General features: G+C 56.1%; 2 protein-coding genes across 5 annotated transcripts in view; one reads left to right on the top strand and one right to left on the bottom strand.

The window, feature by feature from the left end:
- The window catches only part of P2RX2 (purinergic receptor P2X 2), a 16,155-nt gene extending 13,022 nt beyond the window's left edge, over positions 1-3,133 (bottom strand). Inside the window, exon 1 of the mRNA XM_025402856.1 lies at positions 3,096-3,133. Within this exon, the coding sequence (XP_025258641.1) occupies positions 3,096-3,133 (38 nt within the window). The remainder of the gene's footprint in view (positions 1-3,095) is intronic.
- A 368-nt stretch (positions 3,134-3,501) lies between these two features.
- LRCOL1 (leucine rich colipase like 1) lies at positions 3,502-13,607 on the top strand. 4 transcript variants are annotated; one of them, XM_025402801.1, is made up of 6 exons: positions 3,976-4,098; positions 9,334-9,451; positions 11,018-11,143; positions 11,265-11,390; positions 11,476-11,598; positions 13,353-13,607. In XM_025402801.1, exons 2-6 carry the CDS (start codon positions 9,347-9,349, stop codon positions 13,353-13,355), a joined length of 483 nt encoding a protein of 160 aa, XP_025258586.1. In that variant the 5' UTR covers positions 3,976-4,098; positions 9,334-9,346; the 3' UTR covers positions 13,356-13,607. The 4 variants fall into 4 exon arrangements, 3 of the variants coding, with proteins under 3 accessions (XP_025258587.1, XP_025258586.1, XP_025258585.1); XR_003121847.1 differs by having other exon boundaries at positions 4,048-4,098; positions 10,886-11,143; positions 13,353-13,601; XM_025402800.1 differs by lacking the exons at positions 3,976-4,098; positions 13,353-13,607 and having other exon boundaries at positions 9,266-9,451; positions 11,476-12,628.
- The last annotated feature ends 2,436 nt before the right edge of the window (positions 13,608-16,043 follow it).

The following is a 16,043-nucleotide window of genomic DNA, read 5'->3' as shown; positions in this document are numbered from 1 at the left end:
TTTTTTTTTTTTTTTTTTTTTTGAGATAGTATTTGACTCTGTCACCCAGGCTGGAGTGCGGTGGTGCGATCTTGGCTCACTGCCACTTCCACCTTCTGGGCTCAAGCGATACTCTTGCCTCAGTCTCCTGAGTAGCTGAGACTACAGGCATCAGACACTGTGTCTGGCTAATTATTTATTTATCTCCCTATGTTACCCACGCTGGTCTTGAACTCCTGGGCTCAAGCGATCCTCCCACCTTGCTTTCCCAAAGTGCTGCTGGGATTATAGGTGTGAGCCACTGTGCCCAGTTGACATAATTTGTTTTTTGTTTTTTTTTGAGGCAGAGTTTCGCTCTTGTTGCCCAGGGTGGAGTAAAATGGTGTGATCTTGGCTCACCGCAACCTCCACCTCCCAGGTTCAAGCTATTCTCCTGCCTCAGCCAACCAAGTAGCTGGGATTACAGGTATGCACCACTATGCCCGGATAATCTTGTATTTTCAGTAGAGACAGGGTTTCTCCATGTTGGTCAAGCTGGTCTCGAACTCCAGACCTCAGGTGATCCACCCACTTCGGCTTCCCAAAGTGCTGGGATTACAGGCCTGAGCCACCACGCCTAGCCAGCATGGCCTTTCTTAAAGGCTCTTAAAAGAGGGCTCTTGGCCGCTGCTGGGATTACAGGTGTGAGCCACTCCGCCTGGTCTGGTTGACATAATTTGGAATGGTGAAGAGAATAAATGCTTTTTCCCTGCACTCAGGAGTAAGACAAAAGTGTCCTCTCTTGCCACTTCTATTCAATATTTTTGAAATTCTAGTTATAACAAGTAGGTGACAAATTGAGAAAACCTGCAAAAGAAGATCATCTCTATATGCAGATGAGATGATATTGTATAAGGAAAACCCTAAGGAATCCACAGGAAACTGTTAGAACTATTAAGTTCAGAGAGGTTTCAGGATACAATATAAATATATAAAAATCAGTTATATTTTCTTTCTTTCTTTCTTTCTTTTTTTTTTTTTTTTTGAGACAGAGTCTCACTCTGTCACCTAGACTAGAGAGCAATGGTACCACCTTGGCTCACTGCAACCTCCGCTTCCTGGATTCAGGCAATCCTCCCACCTCAGTCTCCCGAGTGGCTGGGACTATAGGCATGCACTACCACACCCAGCTAATTTCTTATTTTTGTATGTTTTGTAGAGACAGGGTTTCCCATGTCTTGAACTCCTGGACTCAAATGATCCACCCTCTCTGGCCTCCCAAAGTGTTGGAATGACAGGTGTGAGCCACCACGCCTGGCCACGTTTAATTATTTTAGATTCTTCATGCAAGTGGGATCATGCAGCATTTGTGTTTCTGTGCCCGGCCTGTCTCACAGCATACTGCCCTCAAGGGGCACCCGTGTTGTTGCATATGGCAGCAGTCTCTTCTTTTTTAAGGCTGAACAGTATTATGTTGCCTGGACACACCATGCTTTATCCATCATTCATCCATCAACGGACATTTAGGTTGTTTCCCACTAATCTACTTTCTGTTTCTATGGATTTGCCTGTTCTAGACATTTTCTATACACTAACAGATTTGTTTTCATTTGTTTAAAGCCTTTCTCTCTAAAAAAATTTTATAGCATATCTGAGATATAATTCACATATACAATTCACCCATTTAAAGTGTATCTTCATCCCAGCACTTTGGGAGGCCGAGACGGGTGGATCACGAGGTCAGGAGATCAAGACCATCCTGGCGAACACGGTGAAACCCCGTCTCTACTAAAAAAAATACAAAAAACTAGCCGGGCAAGATGGCGGGCGCCTGTAGTCCCAGCTACTCGGGAGGCTGAGGCAGGAGAATGGCGTGAACTCGGGAGGTGGAGCTTGCAGTGAGCTGAGATCCGGCCACTGCACTCCAGCCTGGGCGGCAGAGCGAGACTCCGTCTCAAAAAAAAATAAAAAAATAAAAAAATAAAGTGTATCTTCATTGTTATTAGTATAATTGCAGGATTGTGCAAACTCCACCATGATGTAAATTTAGGATATTTTCATCACTCCAAAGAGCTTGCTCCCCTGCCCTCCCCTCCCCATCCTTCCCTGCCTCACTTTGCCTCCCACCCTACATGCTTCCCCTGGGTGGGGATGTTTGCTGACTCTTTGGCTTCCACTGACAACTCAGGCACACAGCCCTGGCTTAGGTAGTTCTCCATTTATTTCCTCCCACATGGATCCTGAGCTGTCTCTGGGTCTCCCTTTTGGCCAATAGAATGCAGTAGAGGTGATGCTGTGTGACCTCTGGGTAGGTCAGAAGCAGCCTTGCAGATCCTCCTGGGGCTCTTGCTCTGGGGAAGGCACTAGCTACCCTGGGGCCATCGTGTTGTAAGGAAGCCTCTGTAAGCCACATGGGAGCCATGTGAAGAGGACAAGAGTTGATGGGCTCCCAGCCCATCAGTCCCTCCAGGTGCCAGATGCAGGAGTAAAGGAGCCATCTTGGACACAGCCCTGTTGAGTCTTCAGATAATTTTCGGCAGCCTAGCTGCTACCTGAAAGCTGATGCCTGAGCAACACGTGTGAGAACCGCCCAGCTGAGCACAGTCAACCCACAGACAGAGCAACCATCACAAGTCATGTTTTTGGGCTACTGAGTTTTGGGTGCTTTGTTTTCTGGTGGTCAACAGTGGAGGTGCTGCATTAGACTGGGTACATGTACCCCTCGTTCCTGTTGCCAGAGGCCAGGGCTCACTCTGAATCCCTACCCTGACTCCCCATATTCATACCCCTCAGCATCCTCACTGCTCTTTCCTGCCTCTCTCTCTGCTCCTCGTCCCCCCAGCCCTGCCTCAGCCTCCTTTCCCTTCTGGCTGGGCATGCACACTATGGTGTGGGTCCTCTCACTTCCAGCCTCTTCCTGCCCATTACAGACGCCACCACGCACCCAGGAGCTTCCAAATCCTACCTGTGGTTCTCACCCGAGACCCCTTTAATGGCCTCAGCATTCAAAAGGGCAGCATGACTGGCACTGGAGCTCCAGGGCTGGCACCTCCCCACCCTCTCTAGTGTCCCCCTGGGCTGTCCCTGCCCTCTCCACCTTCCCTGCCTCCGCTCCCCAGACACTGGGCTGTGCCCACCCCTCCTCCCCGTGCTTGATGCTCTCCTGCTTTCCCATCCCCACTGGACCAGGCTCCTGGCAGCAGGTGTCGTGCTGGTGTCTCTGGGAAGCCTCCCTGACATCCTGCTGCGTGTTGTCCCCCTGGCACCTCCGTTGTCCCCCTGGCACTTCCGTTGTCCCCCTGGCACCTCCGTTGTGCCCCTGGCACCTCCGTTGTCCCCCTGGCACCTCCGTTGTGCCCCTAACGACACCCACCACACTCTGCACAGTGTGTTTGTTGCCAGGCCCAGCTCTCACACTGGACGGAGAGCGCCAAGTTGACACCAGGGCACAGCCTCCTTCCCCGCCGAGCCTGCCACGGCGCCTGGCACATGGTCGATCACAAATAAATAACGAGTAAACAGCCAGCCCATTACATGTTTACTGCCTAAGCAGATGAATGTAGAGATAAATAAAGACCACCCAGACGAGAGCAAGGCCAGGCTCTGAGTTCAGAGCTTGGGAGCGCCCCACTCTGAGATCGGCAGGCAGGGGGCGGGGCACAGGTCCACCGATTAGGGTGGTGGTGGTGTTGTGGGGAAGGCAGGGGCGGCTGATGGAGAGTGAGGTGTCCGGTGGTTGGTGAGAGGACATGTTTGGCGTCCTCTGGTTGGTCCTGAGTTGGAAGTGGGGGCAGAACACAGAGAAATCAAGCCCTGACTGTCCCAGCAATTGGCTGCAGAGGTGGAGCTGTGGCTTCCAGCTTCTTTGTGGTCCGGAGTCAGTAGCCGTGTGGGACTGGCCCCTGTCCAGACGCCTACACTCAGCCTCTCATGCGGGGAGATGAGCGTCTTCCTCCTGGGACCAAAGGAGGGAACAAGAAGGAGAAGGAAGAGGCAGGGCTGCGATTGTGCCCAGGGTGCTGCTGGGCTGCCACGTCTCTGCTCGGGGTACTTCTCTGCTTTGGGGCGTCTCATCGAGAAGCTGCAGCCTGGCCTGTCTCACCTCTACACAGAGGGGCTGCTGGGGCCTGACGGAAAAAGGTAGGGCCACTGCATGTCCAAGCAACTGTCAGCCACCAGGGAAGTTTTCAGCAAGGGAGGCCCAATCTCACGAGTCACTCGCACGTCCTGTCCTCTGGGTGTCAACAGGACACGTGCACGACCCAGAGCCCAGGATCGACCCTGCAGTGGAGCCAGCTCTGCCCTTGGTCGGGGTGCCCTGTGGGGATGACTCCACCTGCTGGGTGCCCAGCCCGGCCCTCCTGGGCCCTTGAAACTCAGAAGAGTCGGGACAGGGGTTATAGCACCAGCCCCAGGAGCTTATGCTCAAAACATGAAAGCTGTGGTTTCCCAGATGATTTATGGGGATCTGTAATGTCTTTGACAAGATTTAGCATCAAGCTTTTTACTTAGCAGATTGAACTACTATGGAAACAAACTAGATATTGATAATTATAAGAAAAACTGAAGAAATGTCTGATCCAAGAGTTTTTTTTTTTTTTTTTTTTTTGAGACGGAGTCTTGCTCTGTGCCCCAGGCTGGAGTGCAGTGGCGCGATCTCGGCTCACTGCAAGCTTTGCCCCGCTGGGTTCACGCCATTCTCCTGCCTCAGCCTCCCGAGTAGCTGGGACTACAGGCCCCCACCACCTCGCCCAGCTAATTTTCTTGTATTTTTAGTAGAGACGGGGTTTCACCGTGTTAGCCAGGTTGGTCTCGATCTCCTGACCTCGTGATCCGCCCGTCTCGGCCTCCCAAAGTGCTGGGATTACAGGCTTGAGCCACCGCGCCCGGCCCCAAGAGATTTTTAAGCAAATATCCGGGAATAGAGACCCCCATGTATATAGAACATTTGAAAATCATGAGCTTCCGGCCGGGCGCAGTGGCTCACTCTTATAATCCCAGCACTTTGGGAGGCTGAGGCGGGCGAATTACAAGGTGAGGAGATGGAGACCATCCTGGCTAACACGGTGAAATCCCATTTCTACTAAAAACACAAAAAATTAGCCGAGCACTGTGGCGGGCGCCTGTAGTCCCAGCTACTCAGGAGGCTGAGGCAGGAGAATGGGGTGAACCCGGGAGGCGGAGCTAGGAGTGAGCTGAGATCGTGCCACTGCACTCCAGCCTGGGCGACAGCGCCAGACTCTGTCTCAAAAAAAAGAAAAGAATGAGCTTCCATCCCAGGGGTAACAGCACCTCCAGGGCACTCATGAGGTCGGCCTGTGACCTTTGCTTTTATTGTGGTAAAATGCATTTAACATAAAGTTGATCATTTTAACAATATATTTTTTTTGAGATGGAGTCTCACTCTGTTGCCCAGGCTGGAGTGCAGTGGCACGATCTCAGCTCACTGCAACCTCTGCCTCCAGTGTTCAAGCAATTCTCCTGCCTCGGCCTCCTAAGTAGCTGGGACTACAGGGATGAGCCACCATACCCGGCTAATTTTGTGTTTTTAGTAGAGACGGGTTTCATCATGTTGGTCAGGCTGATTTTGAACTCCCGACCTCAGGTGATTGCCAGCCTTGGCCTCCCGAAGTGCTGGGATTAGAGGCATGAGCCACCGCACCCAGGCCATGTTAATGATTTTTAAGTGCACAGTTCAGTGGCATGAAGCAGGTTGACGTTGCTGTGTAGCTGCCACTGCCATCCATCTGCAGAGCTTTATATCTTCCCAAATGTCAACCCACCCCGTTAAACACCAACATCCACCCCACCCGCCCCGGGCACCACCATTGCACTGCCTGTCTCTGTGGGTTTGACGACCCTGGGGACCTCACACATGGGCTCAAACGGTATCTGAACTTCTGTGAGGGGCTCATTCCCTCAGCATCAGGTCCTCAGGGTGACTGTGTGGCCTCCGGGTCCGAGCTGCCTTCCATTTCCAGGGCCACTGACGTCCCATTGCACATACATACCACATTCGGGGCAGGGGTTACATAACACATTCGTCCACCCTCTGGCCGTCGTGAAAAACACTGCTGCAAACGGTGTGACCTGTGACCTTTTAGACACTGGACTTTCCCAGCACAGGCAGCTGCCTGTTCCTGGGCTGAGCAGGGCCCTTTGATCTGTCGGGCACATCGTGCTCCATTTGGAAACGAGGGCTGTGAACTTTGCAAGGGCCTGTGAAAAGGTTTGAGACCAGAAAAATGTTTTTCCTGGTTCCAAGTACAGGAAAGATACTGTAAACTTCAAATTTAAAAAAGTTATAGGCCGGGCGCAGTGGCTCACACCTGTAATCCCAACACTTTGGGAGGCTGAGACAGGTGAATCACGAGGTCAGGAGATCAAGACCAACCTGGCTAACACAGTGAAACCCCGTCTCTACTAAAAACAAAAAAAAATTAGCCGGGCATGGTGGCGGGTGCCTGTGGTCCCAGCTACTCGGGAGGCTGAGGCAGGAGAATGACGTGAACCCAGGAGGTGGAGTTTGCAGTGAGCTGAAATCGCGCCACTGCACTCCAGCCTGGGTGACAGAGCGAGACTCCATCTCAAAAAAAAAAAAGTTATAGTTGTGATTCAATTTAGCTTTTATGTAGTTACATTAAAAAGTATATTTAGAACAGGCACAGTGGCTCACACCTGTCATTCCAGCTACTCAGAGGCTGAGTTGGGAGGATCACTCGAGCCCAGGAGGTTGAGGCTGCAGCAAGCTGCGATTGTTCCACTGCACTCCAGCCTGGGCAACAGAGCAAGGCCCTGTCTCTAAACAAAGTTATATTGAATAGGCTGGATATGACCGGAAACACGGCTTACTAAGCTTGCCCGATGGCTGGGGATGTGGCCATTCATCTTGGAAAGTGTTGACATGACTCATTTGTCTGGGATCGGGGCTCCAGGATCACGTGAGAGGGGCATCTGAGACCTTTGACCTTTTACTTCCTGTGAGGGAGGCAAAATCAGTTCCTGACTTTGTGATGCTGACACAGTGGCAGGGAAGACAGGAGGGAGTGCTGGGAGCGGGGAGGCTGCCCAGCTGCAGGCAGAGGTGTGGGTGCAGGGACTGCTCATGTGCGGAGGACACTGCTGGGGCTGGGCTGCCCCTGCAATGGGGATGGGGGAGGTGGGCATCCATATTTGGGTTCCTCTGACTGGTCTTGAGTTGGAAGTGGGGTCACTGACCGAGTCCTGACCTGCTGTGGCTTCCCCAGCAGGCGGCTATAGGCTGTGGCCAGAGCTCCACCTTTCCCCTGAATGCACGTGAGATATGAGGAATTTAAGAAAAATAATAATCAAGGGGATTAAAGAGACAGAGACAGAGAGAGGGAGAGACAGAGAGAGACACAGAGAGGGAGAGACAGAGATGAGAAAGACAGAAACAGAGAGAGGGAAAGACAGAGACAGAGAGAGGGAGAGAGAGAGAGACAGAGAGAGGGAGAGACAGAGAGAGGGAGAGAGAGACAGAGAGGGAGAGACATAAAGAGACAGAGAGAGGGAGAGGGAGAGACAGAGACAGAGAGAGGGAGAGATAGAGACAGAGAGAGACAGACACAGACAGAGGGAGAGAGAGGGAGAGACAGAGAGAGACAGAAAGACAGAGGGAGAGACAGAGAGACAGAGACAAAGAGAGACAGAGACAGAAAGAGACAGAGAGGGAGAGACAGAGAGAGACAGAGAGACAAAAAGAGAGAGAGGGAGAGACAGAGACAGAGAGACAGAGGCAGACAGAGACAGAGAGACAGAGACAGAGAGACCCTGCCCAGCCCCAGCGCAGCCATGAGTGATCAGTGATCTCACAGCATGGGGTGAGGGAGCCGAGGGGGAGGCCGAGGGTAGACTTTCTTTGTGTGGACTTCATATTCGCTCTTCATCTTACATAACGAATGGTTTATCTTGTTAGCGTGAGTGGTGTTCGTTTTCTATTTTCTATTTTTTTTTTTTTTGAGACGGGAGTCTCGCTCTGTCGCCCAGGCTGGAGTGCAGTGGCCGGATCGCAGCTCACTGCAAGCTCCGCCTCCCGGGTTCACGCCATTCTCCGGCCTCAGCCTCCCGAGTAGCTGGGACTACAGGCGCCCGCCACCTCGCCCGGCTAGTTTTTTTTTTTTTTGTATTTCTTAATAGAGACGGGGTTTCACTGTGTTAGCCAGGATAGTCTCGATCTCCTGACCTCGTGATCCGCCCGTCTCGGCCTCCCAAAGTGCTGGGATTACAGGCTTGAGCCACCGCGCCCGGCCCGTTTTCTATTTTCTGGTTATTTATGGCCATCATGGAGAAATCGTTTTGAATTTTATGTTGATCTTGGTCTGGACTCTCCAGTCACTTCTCACGATTTGTGGAGCCTACTGGGTTTTCCCGTATGGCTTTGGAACGCGGGAGGAAAAGAGAGACTCTCCTAATGACGTCTCCCGTCTGGGCCCTGCTGGAAAAGTCCCAAGGAAGGGTTCCTGCCGTCCACCCTGTCCTGGGCCGGTCGCTGTGGCGGGGGCGGCGCCGTCCGGGCATGGGGCTCACAGTGAGCATGGCTGGGCCACCAAACACACGCAGGGCGATGCTACTGCCTCATCTGATGCCCGCACTGCTGCGCGGCTGGGCAGCAAGGGCCCCTCCAGGAGGGACCCCAGACTGAGGCTCCTGCTCACGCTCACAGCAGGTGCTCACATTCAAATTCATCAGGGGCACCATCGTCCGCTGGGAAAAGGGTTCTTCAAAATCCATTTTTCACGTTTTGCCTTGATGTGTTAAATCCATTTTCCATGCAGTGCTAAAAAGAAATGGGTCTTTATGCCACGAAAAGCCACAGAGGAACCTTAAATTGCACTTTACTCAGTGAAATAAGCCGACCTGAGAAGGCTAAGACCGATTCCATCCAAACAGGATTCCGGAAAAGGCAAAACCAAGGAGACAGTGAAAAGCTCAGTGGCTGCCAGCAGCTGGGGAGGGTACAGTGGGTTTTTAGGGCATTCAGTATCCGCTCTGCAGGATACTGAAACGGTGATTCCGATTCCGTGAGAACGCACTCACCCAAACCCGCAGCAGGCACACACCAAGCGACCTCGTGTGAGCTGTGGATGTCAGGTGATGACGGCGCGTCCCTGTGGGTCTATCAATGGTGACAGATGCATCACACGAGTGCAGCATTATAATAGGGGAAACTGAGGCAGGGGAAAGAGGGTGACATATGAGAATTATATTGTCTGCACTTTTTCTGTAAACCTAAAACTGCTGTAGAAAATAAAGTCCATTATGTTTTTTAAAGTCTGTCTTGCAAGAGAAAGGAGAGGGAAGGGAGTGGGGATGCCAGTGCTAGGCGCCAAGCAGCACAATCCTGGGTCTCCGCAGGTCCACGTGCCCAATGGCTGGCCCAGGGTGGACGATGCTGCTACTGCTGCTGCTGCTGCCGCTGGGGTCCTTGGTGGGGTATGGGCTGCAGAAGCAGCAGATGAACCTGTCCCATAAGGTGGGTGCCAGCGGCCCCTGATGCCCCTGCAGGGGCTGCCACCTGCCCGCAGGGGCTGCCACCTTCCGTCAAGAGGCTCTCAAGGCCGGGCACGGTGGCTCACGCCTGCAATCCCAGCACTTTGGGAGGCTGAGATGGGCGGATCATGAGGTCAGGAGATCGAGACCATCCTGGCTAACATGGTGAAACCCCGTCTCTACTAAAAATACAAAAACTAGCCGGGCGTGTGGTGGGCGCCTGTAATCCCAGCTGCTCGGGAGGCTGAGGCGAGAGAATGGCGTGAGCCCAGGAGGCGGAGCTTGCAGTGAGCTGAGTTCTGGCCACAGCACTCCAGCCTGGGCAACAGAGCAAGACTCTGTCTCGAAAAAAAAAAAAAAAAGAGGCTCTCAAAGTGACACAAAGCGTCTTCCTGGATGAAACCCTCCCGGAGGCCACACTTGCTCTCCTGGCCACACCCCCGGCTGTGCTGCCTAAGCACATTTGAGGCTATGGGATGGTGACCCCAGCACCAGGAGCAGCACTGGGGCCACTACGGCCGCGGTCAACCAGGCAGGAAGGAGCAGGGCCGCGTGGGAGCTGCACTGGTGCACACTTCTGTTTTTTAAAATATACCCATTTTTCTTTTTTATTTTATTACTTTTTAAATTTGTGTGTGTGTGTGTGATGAAGCCTCGCCCTGTTGCCCAGGCTGGAGTGCAGTGGTGCGATCTCAGCTCACTGAAACCTCCACCTTCCCAGTTCAGGCGATTCTCCTGCGTCCGCCTCCTGAGTAGCTCGGCTTACAGGCTCCCGCCACCACGCCTGGCTAAATTTTGTATTTTTAGTAGAGATGGGGTTTCACCATGTTGATCAGGCTGTTCTTGAACTCCTGACCTCAGGTGATCCACTGGCCTCGGCCTCCCAAAGTGCTGAGATTACAGGCATGAGCCATTGCGCCTGGCCAGAAAATATACCCACTTTTAATAAAGTTGTTATTTATGTTAACAGGCAATGGGATTCCTATTGTTATCTTAAAAATCTCTCAGTTTTAGGGTCGAATGCAGTAACGTCAGTAGACATAGCCTCATCCACAACACTCTGAGCAAGCAAGACCAGAGGTCGCACACACGGTGGTGCCTTCTGTGCGTGGGGGTGGGGGGTGGCTACAAGCCTTGGCACGGGGGGGGGGGGGGGGGGGGGCCTGGCTGTCGGCTCGCCTCTGCTGGCTGTGTGATCCCGGGCGCCGTGCTCGCCCTTCCTGAGCTTGTTTCTTCTCCTGTAAAATGCCAGGCACTGGGCCGGCCCGAGAGCTTCGCCCATGCTCTGCTCCTGCATCCTTGCCCTCAGTGCCTTGGTTTACCCTCTTCTGCATGGCTCACGGTAGACATTCCCTTTCTCAGCCCTGGGCCCCCAGCACTGACCTGCCAGAGCCACGGCAGTCTGGGTTTGTTCCAGAAACTTCTCAGGGAACCCAAGTTTGAAGGATGATGACACAGAGGAGCCAGAGAGACGGGAGGCCCTTCCTGAGTACGGGGTCTGCAGGCCCTGCCCAGGAACAGGTGAGCGAGCTGGTGAGTGGCATTTCAGGTCATCGGGGAGCCATGCAGGAGCCATGAGGAGTGCCAGAGCAACTGCTGTACCACCAACAGCCTGGACCCACACACGCTCTGCACCCCTAAGACCATCCTCCTGCAGTGCCTGCCCTGGAAGAAGGTGAGGTGCATGCGGCGGGTGGGGGGCAGAGGAGCAAAACTGCTGTGGCCCCCTCCCACTGCCCCGGAAGAGCCAGGGAGTGGATGGTGGGTGCAGGGATGAGGCGTCTGCTGTCCCATAGCCCAACGGGTACAGATGCTCAGACAACTCAGAGTGCCAGAGCAGCTGCTGCGTCCGCAACAACAAGAGCCCGCAGGAGTTCTGCACATCCCAAACCATCTTCCTGCAGTGTGTGCCCTGGCGCAAGGTGAGCTGCGGGCCCCTGGGGCGGATGGAGCAGGGGTAGCAGGAGATGGCCCCTCTCCACGACCACTGCCTGGCTGCCTCCCCAGCCCAACGGCAACTTCTGCAGCAGCCACCAGGAGTGTAGCAGCCAGTGCTGCATCCAGCTGAGGGAGGACAGCCCCTTCCGCTGCACGCCCCGCACCGGGATCCTGGCCCAGTGCCTGCCCCTGGTGAGTCCCGGGTGGGGGCTCAGCCTCCAGGCCCTCCCCTGGCCGTAACAGGGAAGTCACACAGAAACCCAGCAACTGGCCAGGTCCGGGGCCGTGAGAGGTGGGCTCTGAACTCATGGGGCGGGCAGAGCACCCAGGCACCCCAGCTCGGAAAGGCTGGCGCTTCACCACCCATCTCATAAAGTGGGGGCCGCAGAGAAGGCTCCTGGGCTGGCACTAAGCCCACCAGGCCCCGCAGGGCACAGGTGCCCAGAGACTGTCAGAGCCTGCGGGGCTGCGGGGAGGGGGACCCAGGACCAGCCCCCCGTAGGAGCCGAGGTTGAACGTCTTCAGGCCAGAGAGGGAACGAGCCCTGGAGGAAGAGGGTCCTGGCTTCTCCCCTCCCTCCCCCTGACCGCTGCTGTGGTTTTCCCTGACGGGAAATCCATGGGATAAGCCTTGCGGTGCAGGCTCCGACTCTGCCGAGCCCTGGGGTCAGGGGAGGGGCCAGGTTGCCAGCGGCGCAAACGCTGTGGGGCGCAAATGTGTTTGCTGTAGCCCGAAGCTCCCATGTCGGGTGAAAGGGTCCCGGTCCCCACAGGTGAAGCTTGTTCACAGCCCTCGGTACCACCAGGCCCCGTCGTGGGCGCTGGGAGCAGCTCCGGGCGTGCGGCGCTGCTCGTGGGCGTCCCTCTCGGGCGCTGAGCGTGGGCGTCGGCCTCCGGGTGCTGTCCCGGCCCCCACGAGGCTGGCGTCGGGAGATGCTGTGTCCCAGCCACAGGCGTTCACGTCCTCCTTCCGCAGCGGCTTCGCGGCCGTCCCCGCGCGTCTCCTCAGCCTCGGGGCCCGTCCCCCGCGCGTCTCCTCAGCCTCGGGGCCCGTCCCCCGCGCGTCTCCTCAGCTTCACGGCCCGTCCCCCGCGCGTCTCCGCAGCTTCCGGGCCCGTCCCCCGCGCGTCTCCTCAGCTTCCGGGCCCGTCCCCCGCGCGTCTCCTCAGCTTCACGGCCCGTCCCCCGCGCGTCTCCTCAGCTTCCGGGCCCGTCCCCCGCGCGTCTCCTCAGCTTCCGGCCCCGTCCCCCGCGCGTCTCCTCAGCTTCACGGCCCTTCCCCCGCGCGTCTCCTCAGCTTCCGGCCCTTCCCCCGCGCGTCTCCTCAGCTTCCGGGCCCGTCCCCCGCGCGTCTCCTCAGCTTCCCGGCCCGTCCCCCGCGCGTCTCCTCAGCTTCCGGGCCCGTCCCCCGCGCGTCTCCTCAGCTTCCGGGCCCGTCCCCCGCGCGTCTCCTCAGCTTCACGGCCCGTCCCCCGCGCGTCTCCTCAGCTTCCGGGCCCGTCCCCCGCGCGTCTCCTCAGCTTCCGGCCCCGTCCCCCGCGCGTCTCCTCAGCTTCACGGCCCTTCCCCCGCGCGTCTCCTCAGCTTCCGGCCCTTCCCCCGCGCGTCTCCTCAGCTTCCGGGCCCGTCCCCCGCGCGTCTCCTCAGCTTCCGGCCCCGTCCCCCGCGCGTTTCCTCAGCTTCACGGCCCTTCCCCCGCGCGTCTCTTCAGCTTCCGGCCCTTCCCCCGCTCGTCTCCTCAGCTTCACGGCCCGTCCCCCGCGCGTCTCCTCAGCTTCACGGCCCGTCCCCCGCGCGTCTCCTCAGCTTCCGGCCCGGCCCACGCGCGTTTCCTCAGCTTCACGGCCAGTCCCACGCGCGTCTCCTCAGCTTCGGGCCGTCCCCGGCGCGTTTCCTCAGTTTTGGCCTGTCCCCGGCGCGTTGCCCCAGCTTTGCCTTCTCCTTCAGTGACGTGAGCTCCAACCTGGGTGTGAGGGACCGACCTGGGCCCTGGGATGTTCACACCGGACCCCGTTGCTCTGGGGCTGGCTCCAGTGGAAGCTTCGCTCACTGTTCGTGCTGCTGTTTCTGGAGCTCTGAAAATCTGTGGGAACTGAAAGGCAATGACCAGCCTGGTGGCACGAAGTGTCTGAGAACAAATCCCAGGCACTGGGACGTGTAACCTGATTGTTAAACATCAATAAAGGCTCCTGGAGGACCGAGTGGCCGTGTCTCACCCCTTCTGTGTTTTGAATAATAAAAGCGTAAAATCTGGAGGAAACCTGGAGGTCACGGAGAGGTGGTGTCTGCTGGGTCAGTGCCAGAGCGGCCTCCTGGGAAGCCTGGGGAGGCACAGGCCGTGCTGTGGGAGGCAAGGCCAGGGCCAGAGCCTCGGGTTTGCTGTCACCTCCCACCACCACAGGGGTGTCGAATAAACGGGTGCAAGCCCGTGTGGACACCGCAGGTGAAAATCGCTCCCTCCCTGTCCCTGGCACGGTCAGTGCTCAGCACATAGGCACCCACGTCCGGGATGCAAGCCCAGGCCCTTTCTCCTTCCCCTGGCCCCAGCTGAGCTTCTGTGGTCACTTGCCTTCCCCTCGGGGGATCCCTGGTTCAGGCCAAGAACTCTTCTGGCTGCTGACTCCCGAGGGCAGCCCTGGGCTCTGTGTGGTGGTGGGGGAGGCTGGGGGCTGTTGGGGGAGTGGGTCCCTCTGCTTCGTTTGGTTTCTGATTCCATCTGCTTGACGTTCCCCGAAAGGCCTCCATCCCCAGCCCACCCTGTCCCTGCCATTTTCAGCCTGGGCTGTAGTGTATTTGTTTTTGTCTTGTTCCCAGTCCTTCCCCAGCACGTGGGTCTTCCTTTCCTAAGTAATTATAAACAATCTCCATCTCTGCAACTGCAGGACTATCTGAGGCTCCCCCTGGAGAGACTTGTGGGGCAGGAGCACCTGGCCGCGGTCGACTGTGCACACCCTGAAGTTACATCGTTTTGGCAACTTCCTTAAGAAAAGGCATATGACATTATGAACACAGTGTTAGGCCTAAAACTGAACATACTTACAGTGAAAGACCCAGCACACCATGAGTGTAGGAAGCTCACACAGGCAGCATCACAGACAGAATTGGAAGCTCACACAGGCAGCATCACACACAGAATCGGAGGCCCACACAGGAAGCATCACAGACAGAATCACACGGCACGTTTTTTACCCTAAAGTTCCTGACCTCACAGCCTCGGATTACTTTTACAAAATGACAATTTGGTAACGTTTTCTATGGGAGAATGGAAAATCAGCTTAATCTTCCCACTGAGGGGGCTGAGCCACGTTTTCTGTGGATAAGAGTTGCTCAGGTATGAACCTCTTGGGGCGTGTGTGGGCGACAGACACAGCCGCCGTCAAGCAATTCCCATAAGAAGTCAAAGCAAACCTCTATCCTGATTAGAAGCTTCTGAGAACTGAATTTTCCACACACACACCTCTACCTGTCTGACACCGTCCCCACACCCCAGCGTCTAGATCCGGAATCTTCAAACAGGACATATTGGAGACACCATCAGGCCCCCGCCTTCTTGTTGATGTCAGGTGGGTGAGCCCAGCATGGGGGCCGTCCCTATGCAGGTGAGCTGGGGTTTGCGGGCCGTCCCCACAGAGGTAAGCCAGGGCATGGGGGCCGTCCCCACGGAGGTGAGCCAGGGAGTGGGGGCCGTCCCCACGGAGGTGAGCCAGGGTGCGGGGGCCATTTCCACGGGGGTGAGCCCAGCAACACTAGGGAAAAGCTTCCTCAACTCGCCTTCCCCACAGGTAGCTCCTGGCTGCTTGGCGCCCCTCCTCCCGCAGAGATACCGGAAGTGCACAGGGGCCGTGCGGAGTGGAGTCAGGTCTTGACCCAGTACAGTGAAAAGATCTTATTTTCCCAAACTTCACAGAAACATTGACCGTGTGTTTGTCAGAGTCAGCTGAGGGCAGGCGCCACACCAACATGGGGACGGGGGTGTCTAAGGTGAGGGGTTGCGCGCTGGTTCCAGGAGGAGCAAAGTGAGCCCAGGGTGGATGCAGAAGGGGTTCCCTGCCTGGCGCTCGGGAGATGGTGGGGCCACAGCCACTGGTTTGGAGAAGCTCTCTGGGTTGAGGCCAGGGGCCCATGGCGGGGCCAGCGGCACTGTACGCTAGAGGGAGGCACCTCTGGGTCCTCCCAGCCAGGGGAGTGAATGAACCAGGAAGCCCCAGCTTCGTCCACCATGGCAGAGGGGCTGCCTGTGGGCAGTTCCAGAACCATCCATCAGTGTGAGGCTGTCGGCCCCAGGATACGGACGATCCCCCCACTCTGTTCAAACCCCTCGAATCCTGTTTCCTGTCATGTTGGGTCAACTTCACTATGAATTTGGAAGTCTAAGAAAATTACAAAACGAGGCCGGGCGCGGTGGCTCAAGCCTGTAATCCCAGCACTTTGGGAGGCCGAGACGGGCGGATCACGAGGTCAGGAGATCGAGACCATCCTGGCTAACACGGTGAAACCCCGTCTCTACTAAAAAATAGAAAAAACTAGCTGGGCGAGGTGGCGGGCGCCTGTAGTCCCAGCTACTCGGGAGGCTGAGGCAGGAGAATGGCGTGAACCCGGGAGGCGGAGCTTGCAGTGAGCCGAGATCGCGCCACTGCA

Source organism: Theropithecus gelada, chromosome 11 (assembly GCF_003255815.1).
Source record: "Theropithecus gelada isolate Dixy chromosome 11, Tgel_1.0, whole genome shotgun sequence".
Taxonomy (NCBI): Eukaryota; Metazoa; Chordata; class Mammalia; order Primates; family Cercopithecidae; genus Theropithecus; species Theropithecus gelada.
This window is presented reverse-complemented; position numbering and strand designations above follow the sequence as displayed.